At 36.8% G+C, this 17,802-nt stretch overlaps 1 protein-coding gene across 4 annotated transcripts; it reads right to left on the reverse strand.

Moving 5' to 3' along the window:
* Nucleotides 1-5,493: 5,493 nt before the first annotated feature.
* On the reverse strand, nucleotides 5,494-17,756 carry DCAF16 (DDB1 and CUL4 associated factor 16). Of its 4 annotated transcripts, none has more exons than XM_061164439.1 (2): nucleotides 17,545-17,756; nucleotides 5,494-8,835 (listed from the first exon to the last, which is right to left on the reverse strand). In XM_061164439.1, the coding sequence occupies exon 2, from the start codon at nucleotides 8,232-8,234 to the stop codon at nucleotides 7,584-7,586; it is 651 nt and encodes a 216-aa protein (XP_061020422.1). In that variant the 5' UTR covers nucleotides 8,235-8,835; nucleotides 17,545-17,756; the 3' UTR covers nucleotides 5,494-7,583. The 4 variants fall into 4 exon arrangements, with proteins under 4 accessions (XP_061020422.1, XP_061020421.1, XP_061020423.1 ...); XM_061164438.1 differs by having other exon boundaries at nucleotides 5,494-8,854; XM_061164440.1 differs by having other exon boundaries at nucleotides 5,494-8,869.
* Nucleotides 17,757-17,802: the final 46 nt, after the last annotated feature.

Here is a 17,802-nt window from a genome sequence, read left to right on the forward strand (position 1 = left end):
AATGCCATTCTGAAAACATCCTTTTATGTAACTCTTGTTATCCCCCTGTGGAAACTTTAAGGATATCCTAAAATATCATCATATGCCTTTGCATGTGTGTGTGGGTGATTCATTGTACCATGAGCTCAGTGGATCATTTTATTAATAAGAGCCACATGTCCTACATTTTGGGGAGATGTTCTTTTTTTATTATCACCTCCTTTCTCTGTTCTCTGCTTTTCGAGATCTTATTAATCAGATGTTGTGTCCCATTTTGATCCAATTTTTTGGTTCTTTGCTATTTTCACCTCCACTTTTTTGTTCTATTTTCTGAAATTTCTTCAACTTATCCCCGAACACAACTATTCCATATTTAATTTTGGCTCTCTTATTTAATATTTTTTTTCTGATTGTTCATTTTTTATAGCACTGTGTTCTTAATTTTCATGGATGCAATATATGCTATGTTTCTGAGAATACTATAGCATCTTTGGGGACTTTATGTTTTCTGCTTTCTTTTTTTTCCCAGGCACTTTTGTTTTGGTCTTCATCTTTCATTGTTGAAGTTATTTCTGTATGTATAGTGATTCTTGGCTATCAGCTTAGCATTATTTCAAGGGGCTGAAAGTCATGTATGAATGAGCAGGGTTGTGAACTCTGAGTTTCACTGCAACAAAAAAAAAGTGCAACAAAAAAAAAGTGCAACAAAAAAAAAGTGGCAAACTGTTTTTTAAAATTGTTCACCTTTCCAGAAGGGCTGGGACGGGCTAGGTATAAGCCCAGCTGCCACATTCTATAGCAAGGTGGTGAAGGGGCACTGAAGGCTTATAATGTTCTGAACACTAATCTCTGTCATCGTTTTCAGTGTAGTACCTCACTACCGCCACCATTCTCCCCCCAGGTCCCAGCTCTAATCTGTTTGGTTTAATTTCTCCAGAGAATAAGTCTCCAGCCTTCTGCTAGAAAAAGAAAAAGCTGCTTGGCTACAAAGGGAGAACAAAAATAGACTTTCAAATAATCCCTTTGTTTTCAACTTTGCTACTTAACCTCACCTTTCAGGGCACCTAGTGACTCCAAATCCTTGACTCTTTGGGGAGGTTCTGGAAGAAAAAGATAGGTGTTCCATATTTGTGGATCTTTTCTGAGATGAAGAGTGGCTGTGAGAATTGTGCTACCTATCAAGTATTTAAGAAAAAAAAATAGTGCACTCTTTCCCTTCATGGTAAAAGAGAAGGGGAAAGTAACTATTTAAAAGTCACACAAACAAAAAACAACAGACAACCCCTAAACTACCGATTACCTAGACATTATTTCGAAAATGTGTACATCTGGAAATGTTTTAATGGCTATGTGAGAATTTTAGCCAAAGACAATGTGTCTCCTATTAAAAACTCTCATATCTGCAATTAGGCTTCCTCTTTTCTCTCTTAACAATAAACTTTGGGTCAACTATGTGTTAGCCTCCTTCTTCCCGTATCAGGTATTAGCAGGTAAAAAACCAGTACATAATGGAAAGAACCAGTGTGTTTCCTGGGAACAAATTCATGACTACAATCCAAACTTAACTAGTGTTACTAACACATTTATAGGGTTGCCAGATAAAATATGGGATGCCACATATATGTGAATTTCAGATAACTAATTTTTTTTTCTAAAATAAGTATGACCCCTATTTCTTTTTTCTGAGATTCAAATTTATTTGGGCATCCTGTATTTTTATTTGCTAAGACTGGCAATCCAACATATTTAAAGAAAGAATATATCATAAGTAGAAAATGACCACCATAGAAAAGCTGGATATAAAGAAGGAAACTGGGGATCTGGACCAAAACTACTCAAGCCACAGGGAAAAATCTACATTACTGGGACTTTGCCTGCTGGTCCAGTGGTTAAGAATCTGCCTTGCAATGCAGGGGACGAAGGTTCGACCCCTGGTGGGGGAAGTAAGATCCCACATGCCACAGAGAAACTAAGCCTGTGCACCGTGACTACTGAGTCACCAGGAAAAGACCCCACATGACACACTCAAGATCCTGAATGCGGCAACTAAGACCCGATGTGGGCAAATAATATTTAAAAAATCTGCATTACTACCAAGCTGGTATCCTTGGGCAACCCCATACACACCCACTTTGCAATATAGACTGCCTTGGCTGTGACAAAAATTAATGCTTTCAGTCATTATAGGAACTCGCATTATCTAGGTAGCATGGGTAGCCCCTTAATTGTATCACTAGAGCTCTCCTTCTATCAAGCCAGTCTGGTTCCTTAGAGTATCATCACAAAGCCAATCAAGGGTCTTTTCTGATGGAAGATGGCCATACTCTTGGACTGTTTCAATTATTTGTGTATCTGCCAAATGAAGTTCCCCCAACCAGACCACTGCCTGGATGACTCACAGCTAGACATTAACTGATGTACTGCAGTGTCAGGTCTCACAGGCTGACACCACGGTGGAAGAGTAGCATGAAACATGGGTTTGGTAGTTAACCCAAATATAACTTCCCCCTAACTAAAATGTGATCAGCTCTTTAATTTACAGGCTGCAACTCATTTTAAGATGTCATCTGGCTTCTGTTGATCCCTAATTTGACACCACACCAGCTCAGTTTCTGTGTATACTAGGAACTAACAATCCTCTTAGGCTGACTGGGATCCTATCTCCTTGATGAATACTGGTTATGTCCTACTCTAGGAAATAGAGGATAACTTTCCAAATATTTTCAATAATTTTCATATCATGTTTCAGGTGCATATATTTTTTCCCGAATAAACTTCTTGAATTCCAGACAACTTACTGCTTTATGCTCCAACACTAAGTTGTTGTTAATATTTTATTTTTTTTTGAGAGTTTGAATTGTTTATTGTACAATTTTATACACTGTTTTAAGTGCATTATTAAATATTTTCTACAGAATTGGAAAAGTAACTTAATTTTTCTCATCTTCAGATTTCTCATCGCTGGAAATTATCTCAAAGTATCTTTCCATAGTGTCATTTCAATGGGTGCTATAGGATTAAAAAAGAAGAATCATTCAAAATCATAAAGTTATGAATGTGGTAAATATTGCCTGGCTGTTGAAGGTCACTTTCAGGTTTATGAGTTGGTGTTGATGAGAAGTAAGCAATGATCAGCCACAGGCAGAAGCTGCAGGGGATGTGGGGAGAGGTTCCTCACAGTGGTCTATGCTCCACATGTAGAAGAAAAAAAGGCAAAAGCCAGTCTTTAGGTTTTAGATGAGGTAGAAGACTGGTTTTATCAACACCCTTCTGCCTCAGTTCTGATGCTCGTTGCTGTAGCCCTGTTCTGATTCAACCTAAGCCCTGAACATGGTTGATGAGATAGGGTAAGGTATCATTTTTGTATTTATGCATAATATTAAGGGGTTTTTACATTAGTGAAGATGTGAGTAGAAAGGGAGGATTTTTATATGCCACAAAATAGTTCATTTTTGAATATTTTAGAATATTAACAAAATTCTGTTGGAACTAAATGGATTTTTCATGTCATGTGTGGGCTGGAAAAAAAGTGACTAAGTTCAGAATTGACATTTAAAATGAAATGTTTATTTCTAGTCCATCTGAGAGTGGGTCTTCACTGGGGAGGTTAACATTTTAAACTGACTCCACAGCTTAGAAGCAACAAATCTAGTACTGTCTGCCTGCTACACTGTTATTCTAAATTATCATCATTATTTTTTTATCTTGGCCACACCCTGAAGCTTGTGGGATCTCAGTTCTCCAGGGATTGAACCTGGGTCACAGCAGTGAAAGCGACAAATCCTAACCACCAGACTACCAGGGAACTCTACTATTATTTTTAAATCAAGTCTTCCTTTTCCATACCTTATTGAAAATTCAGGGCTGGTCATACCTCTTACAGCCAAGAAGAGCTCGGAAGATCACATCACTGTGATATTCCTTCCTTAGTCTCACTTCCAAAATTTTTATAGTACACAATCCCACTGCTGCCACCAATAGAAACAGATTAGAAGACTTGTACAAGGATCAGACTCAAACATGTAGCCATTAACTAAACTTGTTTCAAAACTGGCAAAGATACACCATACTTACCTTTGATAACAGCCAAGTAGACACAATACCTGGTGGTTGGTGTCAGTGTAGCTCCTTCGATTTCCCTCAGTACAATGGATACTGCTTATTTGTAGACTTATATTAAGGCAGAGGCTTGTACAAAGTTGTCTCATGAAGTCTGAGAAGTCCAGACTTTCTGGGCCTTTATATATACTTCAGTCATACGAGCAAAACACTTCAGGTCTTGATTTTTGTGTGCCGTTGCCTTGTGAATTTAGGATATACAATTTAAATCTGTGTATAAGATACCTATTTATTTTATGTATCCCCTTATCTGACTACCTCCTGTGGGGTTTAATTGTTGGGGTGTGCTCTCCATGTGAATTTCCACTATGCTTGGATGGCTGTCTCATTTTCAAATAATCACCGGCCAGTGTAAGAAGTAAGCTTATTTACTGTGAGCCTGACCCTAGCTCACAGTAAGTAAGCACTAATTGCCAAAAGCCTTGGGGTAATTCACATTGGTTCAATACATTTTGAAACTAACTTCTTATATATCTTAATTTTGTACTCCCAGTGAGTATCTTGAATTATAGTAGGCACTCCATAATATTATTAGATGAACAACTATATCTCTATTTAAAACTAATGGGCTGCTCCAAAAGATGTTGAGTTCTCTAACAATGGAGCCAAAAAAAGAAAATCATTTGTTAGAGATGTAAGAGAAAGTAAGCAAATGACCCAAGTGACTAGAACTAAAGTCCTAACTGCTTTAGGAATCTACTCTAGTATCAAAACACTATTTTCATCTTTTAGATGGATAGTTTTGATAGGAGTCCCATAAGATAATTGCCTAAAGGTGACCTAACATCTACCCTCTTCCTGCCATGTCTAGATTTCTTCCTTCCATTAGGAAGGTGACTGGCTTAAAAAGCATGATTATGGCCTTCTGGGCTCAAGATTTCTAGACTGCTTCAACAAAAAGAGACTATTTGCACCAAGAAAGAATAATACCTTTAAATAACACTGATGTCTGTTGGTTTAGAAATCCCTTTTCCTACCTCTTTGATAAATATTTCGATAAATAAGAGAAAAAACTCATCCTTCTTAATCCTAATTATGATGACTGAATTTAACCAAGGTCCATGGAGAGAGAGAGTGTGAAAGTAGTAAACTGACCCCTAGCCCCACACTCATGACACACAAACAGAAGTAAAGTCTTAAGGCTTATTCAGGTACCTATCATTTTATGCAACCTGAAACTACTTAATATATACAAACAAACGGGTTCAAACCTAAGTTTGGACTGAATATCTAACACTTTCTTCAATTATGTTTCTTTCCTAGGGCAGCCAAGTCACCTCCTATGTGATCCACTGTATCTCTATGGACTCTATTTAGCACTTGGTGAATGGTGAATATGCCTTAAGCATGGTAGAATCTATTTCATTTTGTTAGGAACAAATAACCATACTCTGGTTCAGCATGTACAAAGCTATTGCTTTATTCAGCTGGGAAGCTGGGAAAAGGCTTCCTTTTGGAATGAACAGCAAAGATGTGTTCATGAACAAGGCACTTTTACACACACACACACATGCATGCACACACACAGAAAAAGGAACATATTACTGTTACATAAACAGCAACATATTTTAATTTTCAGATCTCCCTACTTCTTCCCACCTCCCCCTTTGAAAAAAAGAAACATGTTTTTGTAACATTAAAAAAAAAAAAAAAACAATTTCATAGAACATCTACATAGGAGCAGTTACTGTTACATTCAGTTACACTAACATTATATGGTTTCAGTTCAGTAATTTTCCATTAACAAATATTTTTTTTCTACCCACTATAATTCCCTCCTTTTCCTTAAGATGAAACAACTAAGGTTCAGTAGAAATTTCTCATTAGGTTAGAAACATTCTTCTTTCTCAAAGTTGCTATACATTTATAGAATTTGTGATTCCATTAATGCTTCCGTATTTTGATGCCACATTGTATACAGCACTTAATTATGGAGAACAGGAAAAAGCAAAAATAAAATAAGGAAGGATGTATGTATATATATATATATCTTTAACAATCTATTTTCTGATTCCCTTTAGATGACCAGCCAACCAGGATCACATACAGATTTCCTCTTTATTGTAGGTGTGTGAAAAGACTTACTGGCCTCACACATTTTATGTATGTTGATTTCTATGTTTAGACACAGCAAGACTCATTTGCAATGGTATGTATGGTTTCTATTCAACCAGAAAAAAAATCTAAAGTTAGACACAGAAACACTTCAGATTGTATTAGGCTGAGATTTTCTGCAGTAACGTTTTTTAAAGTTAGAAGGGTTCCTAAAAGTTTGCAATAGATGTGGAAAGTGCATGAATACTGCTCCAGGAAACATGTAGATAAAATACTTTCATCTACCAGCATAAATGCTTTTAATTCTTTCCCATTGGTCTTTTGGAATGTGTTTTATTTGCTACCAACTAAAGTCTAGATGCCAGGATGCAGGAAATATATTCCATACAGAACAAGTGTTTGTTTTAACTCCATGTATGATCTTACAAGGCTGTTCACATGATGCAGTGGTAAAGAATCCGCCTGCCAATGCAGGAGACGCAAGAGATGCAGGTTCATCTCTGGGTCAGAAAGATTCCCTGGAGTAGGAAATGGCAAACTATTCCAGTATTCTTGCATGGAAAATTCCATGGATAGAAGAACCTTGCAGGCTACAGTCCATGGGGTTGCAAAGAGTCAAACAAGACTGAGCACACACACACACATGATCTTACAAGCCAGTTTATCTAGAGACAGCCTGGTGGGAGCCTATAAAATGTGTATGCTGTAACTGCAGGTCCCATAATACGTCTGAAGTAGTGTAGGCTACTACTGCATTAGTGGGTTACAGTCCACGGGGTTGCAGATTCAGACACAACTAAGTGACTAAGCACTGCTGCACTGCACTCCCTTCCCCCCAAAATAGGAACCCCTAAAGGGCGCCCTATGTAGGACTATCAATATAAAACTGGGAGGTAAATCCATATTCCTACCATTTTCTTTTGTCCAGTTATTAAATTTAATTCAAGAACCTCTCCGAAAATGAGTACTAGAGAAAAGTATGCTCAGAAAGGTGTTATTAGCACTAACTTACCAGTTTCCACAATGGCTATTCTGAAGGTTGGGTAACAAATGGGATAGTGGCCTACTTTTCCTTCCCATTAGTAATTAGGTATCTAGTTAAGTCCATTAGACAGGCAGAGTAAATTGTGGGGAGAACTGAGTGTGGAGAATAGTCAACTTATTTTTCCATAAAAAGGTCCCTTTTAACTAATTCTCTATTGAAGTTCTCATCTCATCCACAGGGTCTTTCAAAGGGAATGCCTGCACTGCACATTTTCTGTAGCTGAGTTACAGGACTCTTAGGGTATGTATTTAGTACTTGATGGTATTTTGGCTTCTGAAGACAGGGCATAGTGTGGCTGAGAAGACATTTGTTTCTCAATTGTGGGCTGTGTAACTGTGTTCCTTTCTCAAGTGGGAACACGAGATGAGAATGAATGGTGGGTTTTTTATAGTGATGCAGTTAGGAGTTTGTTAACTGCCTTTTGGAAGTCAGTGTAGGAATAAGTAGTGTTGATGGGTTCAGTGCGGGTTGTTTCCTTAACTGTTTTAGTTAACCAGCCACAGCAACAACCAGAAACACAGGAATTAGGAATCTGTTTTAGGTATTCAGGTATGGGGGTGGCTCTACTCAATGTTCGGCTTAACTGTTTGGTGGCAAACTGCAGTGGTCCATTTAGAGTGGCATGGTCTCTAGAAAGCCGGCTGGGACTTATAAGGGGCTTTTGAAAAGGTGGTACTCCACAAGAAGCCAGAGGAGGCCATTCAGGAATTGGTTCCAGTTTGGGTACACAATGGGAGCAATGAGAGAGTCTCAGACCTATCTCTCGAAGTATATGGACTGGTGTGCTAGCATCCAGGAGCTTAGCATGATATAACCAGGAATTAGGATTTAACGGTTTCCAAGTTGTAGAATATTTTAAAAGGCACTTAACCTGCCAGGCAAGACTCTCAAGAGGTGTTAGGTTGGGCACCACAGGGTCCTCTTCTTCAGAGGAATCCCACTCTTCCCCAGAACTCTCATTTAGGTAGGTAGTGTTTTCTTCTTCCTCACTTTCTGATTCTGATAAGGGATCAGGAGACGGATTTCTAGGACCCATTAAAATAGACCAACAGTATAGGAAAAAAGATACCAGGAAAAGGTAACAATCTAAGCCAGCGAAACACTAACACTGGCAAATAAAGCAAAAGATGAGAAGCTGTTTCAGTAAGATTCACTTGTATCTCAGTCTGTTAAACACACATGGTATGCCTCTGGCTTGCAACACTGTACAGTTCTTCAAGATTATGTTGTATATTCTTCACTTACAAAGAAGACAGCTCAGTTCTCAGCACCAGTTCAGTGTGTAAAAGTTAGTCACTTACCAGTGGCACAGGTCAGAGTCTCTCCTTCAAATCCTGGCTACTGAAGAAAAGAAGAGGTCATCGTATAGACAAGCTGATTTGCTTAGCATGGTCTCAACTGGTTGCAATTTCATGAAGAGACACCTTGTGTACTCTTTTTTGTTGGCAGAGATATCGTATCTATTTGGTAATGAAAAGAAACTCAGTGGTTGCCTTCTTTGTTGGCTGGTGCAGTAACTTTTGTGCAGGGGGATGGTGGGATGAGTTGCCAAGGATCTGTCTGGTGTGCAATGATCCGATGTTTTCCATAGATGGTGCAAATGCCCTTGGAAACTGGCGACTTAGTTGCTGGACCATCTGCAAAGGTAGCATTAACCTGTGAATGAGAAGACTTGAGACATGATATTAAAGCTTGAAAGCACTGGGTAACATTATTATCCACCTAACTTCATAGAATATCCAAGCACACTGATGCTAAGCAAGAAGCCTTATTGGCTTTCCCATCTCCAGCACATAAACTTAGGCAGATTCTCCAACTGGGACTGGCTCCTACCATGACAAAATTGGCAAAGAGAGCCTGGGGCCACTTTAATCCTTTGTTGGTACATACCTGGGCCAGTTTGTTTTTTATTATGCAGTTCTAGACCAGGGATCTGCCAAAGCAGATCCCTTATGCTCCAAACTCCAAATAGGGAGCTGTAAAAGGTACCTTTTTATCTTTAGAGGTGCTTCTTGGCATTAATTTTAGGAGACCTGTCCTCATTGTAGTTTCTAGATATTAGAACTCTTGCTGGGACCCAGAGATTGAGGTCTTATGACTATACTCTACAGATCATGGCAGGCATAAATCTTAATATAGCAGGAATTACAATGATTATAAACAGCTTAAATTCATAATTAAAAGACAGACACTCAGAATGAATTAACAAAACAAAATAAGATTCAGTAACATACTTTAAAGCAAAAAGACCCACAAAGGTCAAAACCAGAAATATGAACAAAGATGTTATCAGGTAACTGTGGACCAGAATAAAGCTCAGATAGCAATCTTAATACCCAACAAAAAAGATTTCAAACCAGAAAATATAAGGAACAAAGATGGATGTTATAATACAGGCAAAAGTGAAAGAATAAAAGTGATATACTCATTATAAATGTCTACGAACCTAAAAGCACATCCTTAAAGTTCCTCAGGTAACGACTAATAGAACTGAGGGGGGAATATAAGCAGAGATATAAGCATTCTGAAACAGTTATAAGTATTAATATGCTCTAGGAATTTTAAAAGACAAACACAGAAATATTTCATGCATTAAGTTATAAAGCATAACTAGATTCCAAAGGGTGAACTTCATTTAGATTAAATTTTCTGACCATAATGCAATAAAAGTAGATGTTAAAAGTAATTATAGGTTAGGAAACTCGATAACTCATGGATTAGTAAAATGGATATCATAAAATACATTAAATATAAGATTGAATGGTAATATAACCATACAAGGCAAAATTTGTGGGACATGGCCAAACCAGTACCTAGAAGAAATTCATAGCTTTGAATACACTTGTGAGGAAATAAGGAAGTTTAAATACCCCCACGTTAGGCATTCAAACTAACAGAAAAAATCAACAGCAAAATAAGCAGAAAAGAAATAATAAAGGCAGAAATTAAATAGTATGTAACAGAAAAATAGATTGATAAAACTGAAAAAGAGTTTTCTGAAAATATGAGTAAGAAAAACAAAACTGGTGAGACTTATCAACAAAGAGATTTAAAAATACTCCAAAAAAGATTAAAAGTAAAAACATATGCTAACATGTGAAAACCTAGATAAACTGGCTAAATTCTAGAAGAATATAAAATACTAAAATTCATATAGGAAGAAATAGATAACCTGAATAAAACAGACCAGTATTAAAGAAAGTGGAAAAATAATAACCGCCTATTAAAAACACCACTCTCATAAGATTATGAGTTCCATTAAACTTCCAAGAAAATTAATACATATTTTATATTAACTGTTTCAGAAAAAAGCAAAAAAGCATAAAACTGATTAGCTTCTTTCATGAGGATAATAAAACATTAATTAAATCTAGAGATGAAGCATATAAGAAAGCTACAGGCTCATTTTACTTGCAAAAATTTCAAATACTACCTAATGAAATGTAATAGTGTAATAAAGAAAAAAAGGATGTCATAATCATGTAGAGCTTGAAAGCAAGAACACCTCAGTTTCATAAATTTATAAATATAAATCACTATAGTAATAAAACAGAAAAAATCAGATAATTTTATCAATTGTGGAAATTTAACTCTTCTTAGTTTTTGACCAACACCTATTTACGACTTAAAAAAACAAAACACTTTAACCAAATTGGAAGAGAAAGCTACTTTCTCATCATGGTAAAACTTATCTACCAAAAACTTTCAGCAATTATTATCCTAAATGAGAAATTTAGATACATTCTCTTTAAAAATGAATTACATAAGGGTGATTCTGATGACTGATACTGTGTAACAAAGTACCAAAGTCCTAGTCAACATTATTATTATTTTTTTTTAAAAAGGGTGAGAACTGTAAAGAGATAAAACTACTATTTTACAGATGATATGGTCATCCAAATTAAAAAAAAAAAAACAACCCTAAAATATAAACTATTAGAGCTACCAAAAAAGCTCAACAAGGTTCCTGAATCTTTTTTCCAATTCACACATTAACCTATGAATATTCATTAACTTATTTACATAGCACTTACTATTTGCCAAATACTATTCTAGGAATTGCACAAACACTACTCCTTGAAATTCTAACAATCCTGTAAGATAGGTACTTTTATTGTCCCCATTTTATACATGAGGTTTAAACTACCTGTCCAGGGTCCTATATCTACAAAATGATAAGATTTGACCACAGGCACTCTTAACTTCTATACCAGCAATATGGACCATAAAATATATTACATAAATACTTTCACAGTAAAGGAAAAAAAAAAAAAAAAAAACTCAGACCAAACCTATGAAGGATTTAAGAACTAATCAATAATATGCAAAACCTCTACAAAGAAGACTGTAAAATTCTAATCAAGGACACTGATAATTTAAAATAGACATTCCATGCTCTTGGATGGAACAAATGAATACTACAAAGATAACTTTTTTCCAAATTAATTCATACAATCCTCATATGTTAAGAATAAAATTCCATATATAGCTAAACCAACTATTTAAACAGAAGAGTAAAGGAAGTTGTTGGCCTACAGGATATTAACACCTATTAGACACGCTACAGAAATTAAAATAAGGTAGAGTTAGTATAAGAACAGGGCTTCTCTGGTGGAGTATAAGAACAAATAGGTCAATGGAACAAAGCTCAGAAATAGAGCCACATAAAATTTTAGAATGTAATATAAAGTTAGCACATAAATCAAGGGGGGATGAATCCATCTAGCACATAATAATGGTAAACCTGGCTCATTATATGAAGAAAAATAAAAGTTACCTATATAATGCCACATACAAAGGAGGACTCATGATAGATTAAAGATCTAAGTGAGAAGTATAAGACTATATAGTCACTAGAATGTAATGCAGGAGAATATCTTCGTGAATTAGGAGCAGAGGACTTCTTAAAAAAAACAAACATAAAGCACAAGACCAAACTATGATGAGTTCAATCACATCAAAATTAATCCTTTCTGGACTGAAGTAAAGACATCAAGAAAAAAGTTAATTACAAATCAACAACAAAGGTAGCAATCTCAATAAAGAAATGGGCAAAGGATAAAAATACCCAGTTTACAGAAGAAAAAATCCACAGGCCATTAACTCTAGGTGAGTAAAGAGATAATCACATTATTCTATTATTTTGGTAAAAATTAGGAAGATAGATAATGCCAGGTGTTAGTGAGGGGACTAAAGGAATTCCTTTAGAAACCAGCACTATTGGTGGGATTATAGACTGGGCTAACCTTTCTTAAGAGCAATCTGGCAGCACTACTTAGCTAGGCTATCTGCACATCTCAGGATCTACTCTTGGGTTTATATAACAGAGAAAATCTCTGGAAAATCAACATGTATTCTGAAGCTTCATCTTTGATGGTAAAGAATTAGAAGCATTCAAAGTTTCCATCCCTAGAGGACTGGATAGGTAACATGTGATGAAAGCACATTAGAAGTATACATAGCAACACAGATGGACTAAAAGCATAGGTCTAAATTGCAGAGTTGGCCATAACTTAGCAACTGAACAAGTCAAATAAGCAAAACCAAAGTATCAACATCCCACTTAGGCCATTCTGTAAGAATGATTTTCAAAATGAAAGTCTGTAACATCTCTAGGGTCAAATACATAGAGGTGATAAGGGCTAGCTTTGTGTCAGTAATGTTCATCTAAAGAACATTTCTCTGGGACTTCCTGGTAGTTCAGTGGTAAAGATGCCATGCTCCCAATGCAGGGGACACAGGTTAGATATCTGCTCTGGGAACTAAGATTCCACATGCTGTGCAGCATGGCCAAATAAAATAAGAGAATATTTCTCTGGCTTCTACTTATTCTTTTATCTAATTTAGTTCTCAGCAGTGGCACATATTAGGGGCTTAGCAAGTTTTTTTAAAAAAATTAATAAGAGAATGGTAGAGGCCAGTTATAACTACACAAGCATGTTTTACTTTTATTCTAGGGAGACAAAAATATTTAATATACATGTATAAGAAAGATATATAGACATATGAAATAATATTTAAAAACAGAATCAACAAAGATACTACTAAAGCCATACAAAGGGAACTGCTTGTAACTTAAAACTTCATCTTTAAGAATACTTTAAAAAGTTTATATTACCAACTTCAATCTGAAAACAAAAAGAAAATTATAAATGTATTATAAGTATTTTATTGAGATAGGAGGTTTTAGCTTTTAATTCTTCTGTCCTCGTAGTTTTACTATTTTCATTCAGCCAGATTCCATCTGCAAGACTATTAATTGGCTACACTTTAGTTATTGTGTTATTCAAAGCATTCTTTAAAAGGCTCATTCTACTATAGCAGAAATAAGACAAAGTTTCTTTGAAGGCATCTGTAAATTCTAGAGTGAACCCATCCTGTTAACCTCTTACATTCCACAGGCACTATAGTGTTAGTTGCTCAGTCGTGTCCGACTCTGCAACCGCATGGACTGTAGCCTGTCAGGCTCCTCTGTCCATGGGATTTTCCAGGCAAGAATACTGGAGTGGGTTGCCATTTCCTTCTCCAGGAGATCTTCCCAACTCAGGGATCGATCAAACCTGGGTCTCCTGTATTGCAGGCAGATTCTTTACTGTCTCAGCCATTACAGAAGCAGTTATAGGCACTATAACACCATATCAAAACTGAATTACTGGGAAATCCCATGGACAGAGAGCCAGGCAGGCTACCCTCCATGGGGTCAGAGTTGGACACGACTTAGCAACAACATGTATATGATGATAAAGTAACTGAACAAAAAACATAAAAACTGAATTAATCACTCTATATACTCCCATGTAAAATTTACCTTGAAAGAATGATTTTTCTGTAATTTCAGAAATAGTCTTACTATACAAATTAGTTTGCTTAGTTTAATTGCTACAATTTCTTTTCCCCAATAGCATTAAAAGCCAAGACACAGATAAGTGAAAGGCAGTGTTTAACATAGCATCTTTTTAAAAATGAAGCCAGTTTTATTGAGGTATGATTGACAAATTGTATATATTTAACATGTACATGTGATATCCTGAGACATGTATTCACTGTGAAATGATTACCACAATCAAGCTAATGAATATATCCATCACCTCACAGGTTTTTTTTTTTGCATGTTATATGATGAGAACACTTAGGATCTACTCTCGGTAAATTTCAAGTATACATAATTAACTATCACCACCACAACGTACATTAGGTCTCCAGAAAGTTTGTACGCTTTGGCATCTTCCTATTTCCTTTACCCACTAGCCACTGGTAACTCCCTTTCTACTCTGTTACTGTGAGTTCAACTTTTTGAGAGTCCACATGTAAACAGGATCACACAGGATTTGTCTTTCTGTGTTTGGTTTATTTCATATGGCAGAATGTCCTCCAGGTTGACCCATGTTGCTGTAAATTGTAGAATTTCCTTCTTTTTAAAGACTGAATCATATCTGTATATAAATGTTTCATCTTCTTTATCCATTCACTCATTGATAGACACTTATTTCCACATCTTGGCTACTGTGAATAATGCTGCAATAAACATGGGAGTGCAGATACATCTTTGAGATAGTAATTTTATTTCCTTTGAATATATACCAAGGGGGATTCCTGGATCATATGACAGTTCTATTTTTACTTTTTTGAGGAAATTCCATATTGTTGCCCACCAACATGTATCAGTGTCCCTTTTTCTGTACATCCTTATCAACACTTGTTATCTTTAAACTTTTTAATAGTCATTCTGACAGATGTGAAGTGATACTTTACTGTTGTTATCATTTGCATTTCCCTGATGATTCATGATGCTGACCACCTTTTCATATACTGGTTGGCCATTTGCATGTGTTCTTTGGAAATTTGTCTATTCAGGTCCTTTGCTCATTTTTAATTAAGTTATTATTATTAATTTGCTATTGAATTGTATGAGTTCTTATACATTTTTAATATTAACCCCTTATGAGATATATGGTTTGCAACTATCTATAACCATTCCAAAGACTGACATTTTTGTAATCCAGTATCTTTTTTAAAAAAATTTTCAAATTATAATGTTAAAAAAATACTGAAAAAAGGCATATTATTAAAACCTCACCTCCACAGAGCTAATCAAGATAGTTAGGCTGACCTCTGGTGGCCAACGCCTCACCCTTCAGTAACTGACAAAATGGTATGAATTTGTGGTGAGATAATCCAGTAAAATATGGTAAAGGAAATAACAGTTAGAACTGCACAGTTAAAAAAGCAACAAAGTAAAAAAAAAAAGCAACAAAGTTAGCATACACCCAAAGCATAAGGAAGCCTGAGCAATAAAAGGCTACAAAATAAGAAAAATGCCTCCAAATATTAGTTTATTCTAACTTTTAGTTCACCAGTTGATTTTAGATGAAAAACAAATGGTTAAGTTCAGTGGTTCCCAAAGTAAGAATAGTTCTACACTACTACTGCAGCCACTAGCTCCATTTAGCACTTGAAATGTGGCTAGTGTAAATAATTCTCAATTTATGTTGAATACATGTTGAAATGCTATTTTGGATATACTTGGTTAAAAAAAATAATGCCCTTTCTATGTTTCTTTCAACACAGCTGTCTAGATATTCTACATTTTAATCTACAGTGAGATTATAATTGTTATCAAGCATATTCCATGCACTCTTAAACCTCTATGATTTTCCTAGAGCTGATTAACCTAAAGTACCCACACATCTTGCCTTTTCAGAAATTAGACATCTTGATAATTTTGAAATTATGGGGACTCCAACTACTACCATATTTACTTTAACTAGAATTTGAATACCTACAATGTTTCAGGAATTAGGACTGTGAAGCAAGGGAATGTATGAACAATTATGGCATACTCAAACAACAGAATATTAGCGAAACTATCTGTACCTCAGTTTCCCCTGCTTAAAAAGGAGAAAGTAGTTTCAAGAGTTGTATCGCAGGATTAAGTGAAGTGCTTAGAACAGTGTCTTGGCATAAAAGGCAATGAAATAAAATACAATTTTATGACAAGAAAATAAAAATTAAAACATAAATTTTTTCTCTGCCTGTTTGGGCCTCCTCCCTCCCCTTTAGTGTGTGTTGTGTAGCTGCACTAACCAGACCTCCTAGGAGATAACCTTCCTTCTTAATCTTGTAAGGGGTCTGGTATGACCTACTACTCTCTTCATACCCATAGATCTGGATTGTGTAAACTGTCAGTAATGCGTTGACTGTCACCCTTCGTCTCAAAAACATATATAATCGTGCTTAGTCCTCTAAAGGGCAGAACAGTCCTCAGAACTTTCTGAAAGACTATCTCATGGGTTATAATCCTCAGGTTGGCTTGAGTAAAATTTTCCTTTTCCTTCCTAGATAAACCACTGATTACTTTTTCCTAGACAAAGGTCCATAAGGTGTTCAGTTACTGTTACGAAAATATCAATATGAATAAACTTCAAAAATAACAGTTATGGGAAAAAGCAGGTTCCATATAATTATTCATATAACGTCAGAACATGAAAACAATACAGTATACTTATTCACAGATTTATTCATATGTCGTTAACACACAAAAGTTAACAGTAAATTAAGAAAATCCCCCCCCCCCCGCCCATCCCGCGCCCTCCAAAAAAGAAGAAAACCCATTACTGCCGGGAAGGGAAGATAGTTCGACAGGAAAAAGGCGCACATAAAGCACTGTAATCTAATTCTGTTGATTTCTACCTGAAATAACTCCATTAAAAAAAATTCGGAAGGCACTCCAAATTTATCTTAATCTCTATACCCTTTCCCAATCTGTGTTCTCCTTTGTTGAAAACGCTGCCTTAGGTACCTTTGTGGGGCTTCCCTGGTGGCTCAGTGGCTCCCTCCTGCCAAAGCAGGAGATGAGGATTAGATCCCAGGGTGGGGAAGATCCCGTGGAGGAGAAAATGGCAACCCACTTCAGTATTTTTGCCTGGGAAATCCCCCACGGACAGAGCAGCCTGGCGGGCTACAGTCTCTGGGATCGCAGACAGTTGGACGCGACTTAGCGACTAAACATGCACGTTTGTAAACCAGGCCTTCAAAGCCTGTACATCTACAACAAGCTGTATCTAAATTAACTCGAGCCTCTCTTCCCAACTGCCTCCCACGTTTGCAGCCTCTCCACCAGCAATTTCACTGTGGGGCGAGGTTTAAGTAATTAGATGTGAGCACTGACCAGAAGGACAACAACCGCTCAGAATTAAAAAGCGGCTCGCCTCCATCAGAAGACCTCGGAACATTTCCCTTCTCAGTAGAGGCCGGGACGCTGCGCAGCACTCCCAGACGCCCCAGCCTTCCCTCCTCCCCTCAGGGGGAGCAGGGATTCTTCCCCTCAGCAGAGTCCCTGTTCTCACCCATGGAGGATCCTTTCTTCTTCCTCGCCTCACCCCCAGCCGCAAGACCCGATTAGGCCTAGCGCCACCAGCTCGGTTCCAATAGTCGAATCTCCACAGAGTTCGCACTCCCTGCAGATATCTCTTCCGGGGGAGCCAATGACCCTTTCTCTTAGAAACGCCAAGTCTCCCTCGGAAAACGGCTTAAAAGACCCTCAGCGCATGCGCCCAAGCCGCGATGTCGAAGGCAGTGCATTCACCTCTTAGTCTCGCGGTACT

This window comes from Dama dama, chromosome 17 (assembly GCF_033118175.1).
Source record: "Dama dama isolate Ldn47 chromosome 17, ASM3311817v1, whole genome shotgun sequence".
Taxonomy (NCBI): domain Eukaryota; kingdom Metazoa; phylum Chordata; class Mammalia; order Artiodactyla; family Cervidae; genus Dama; species Dama dama.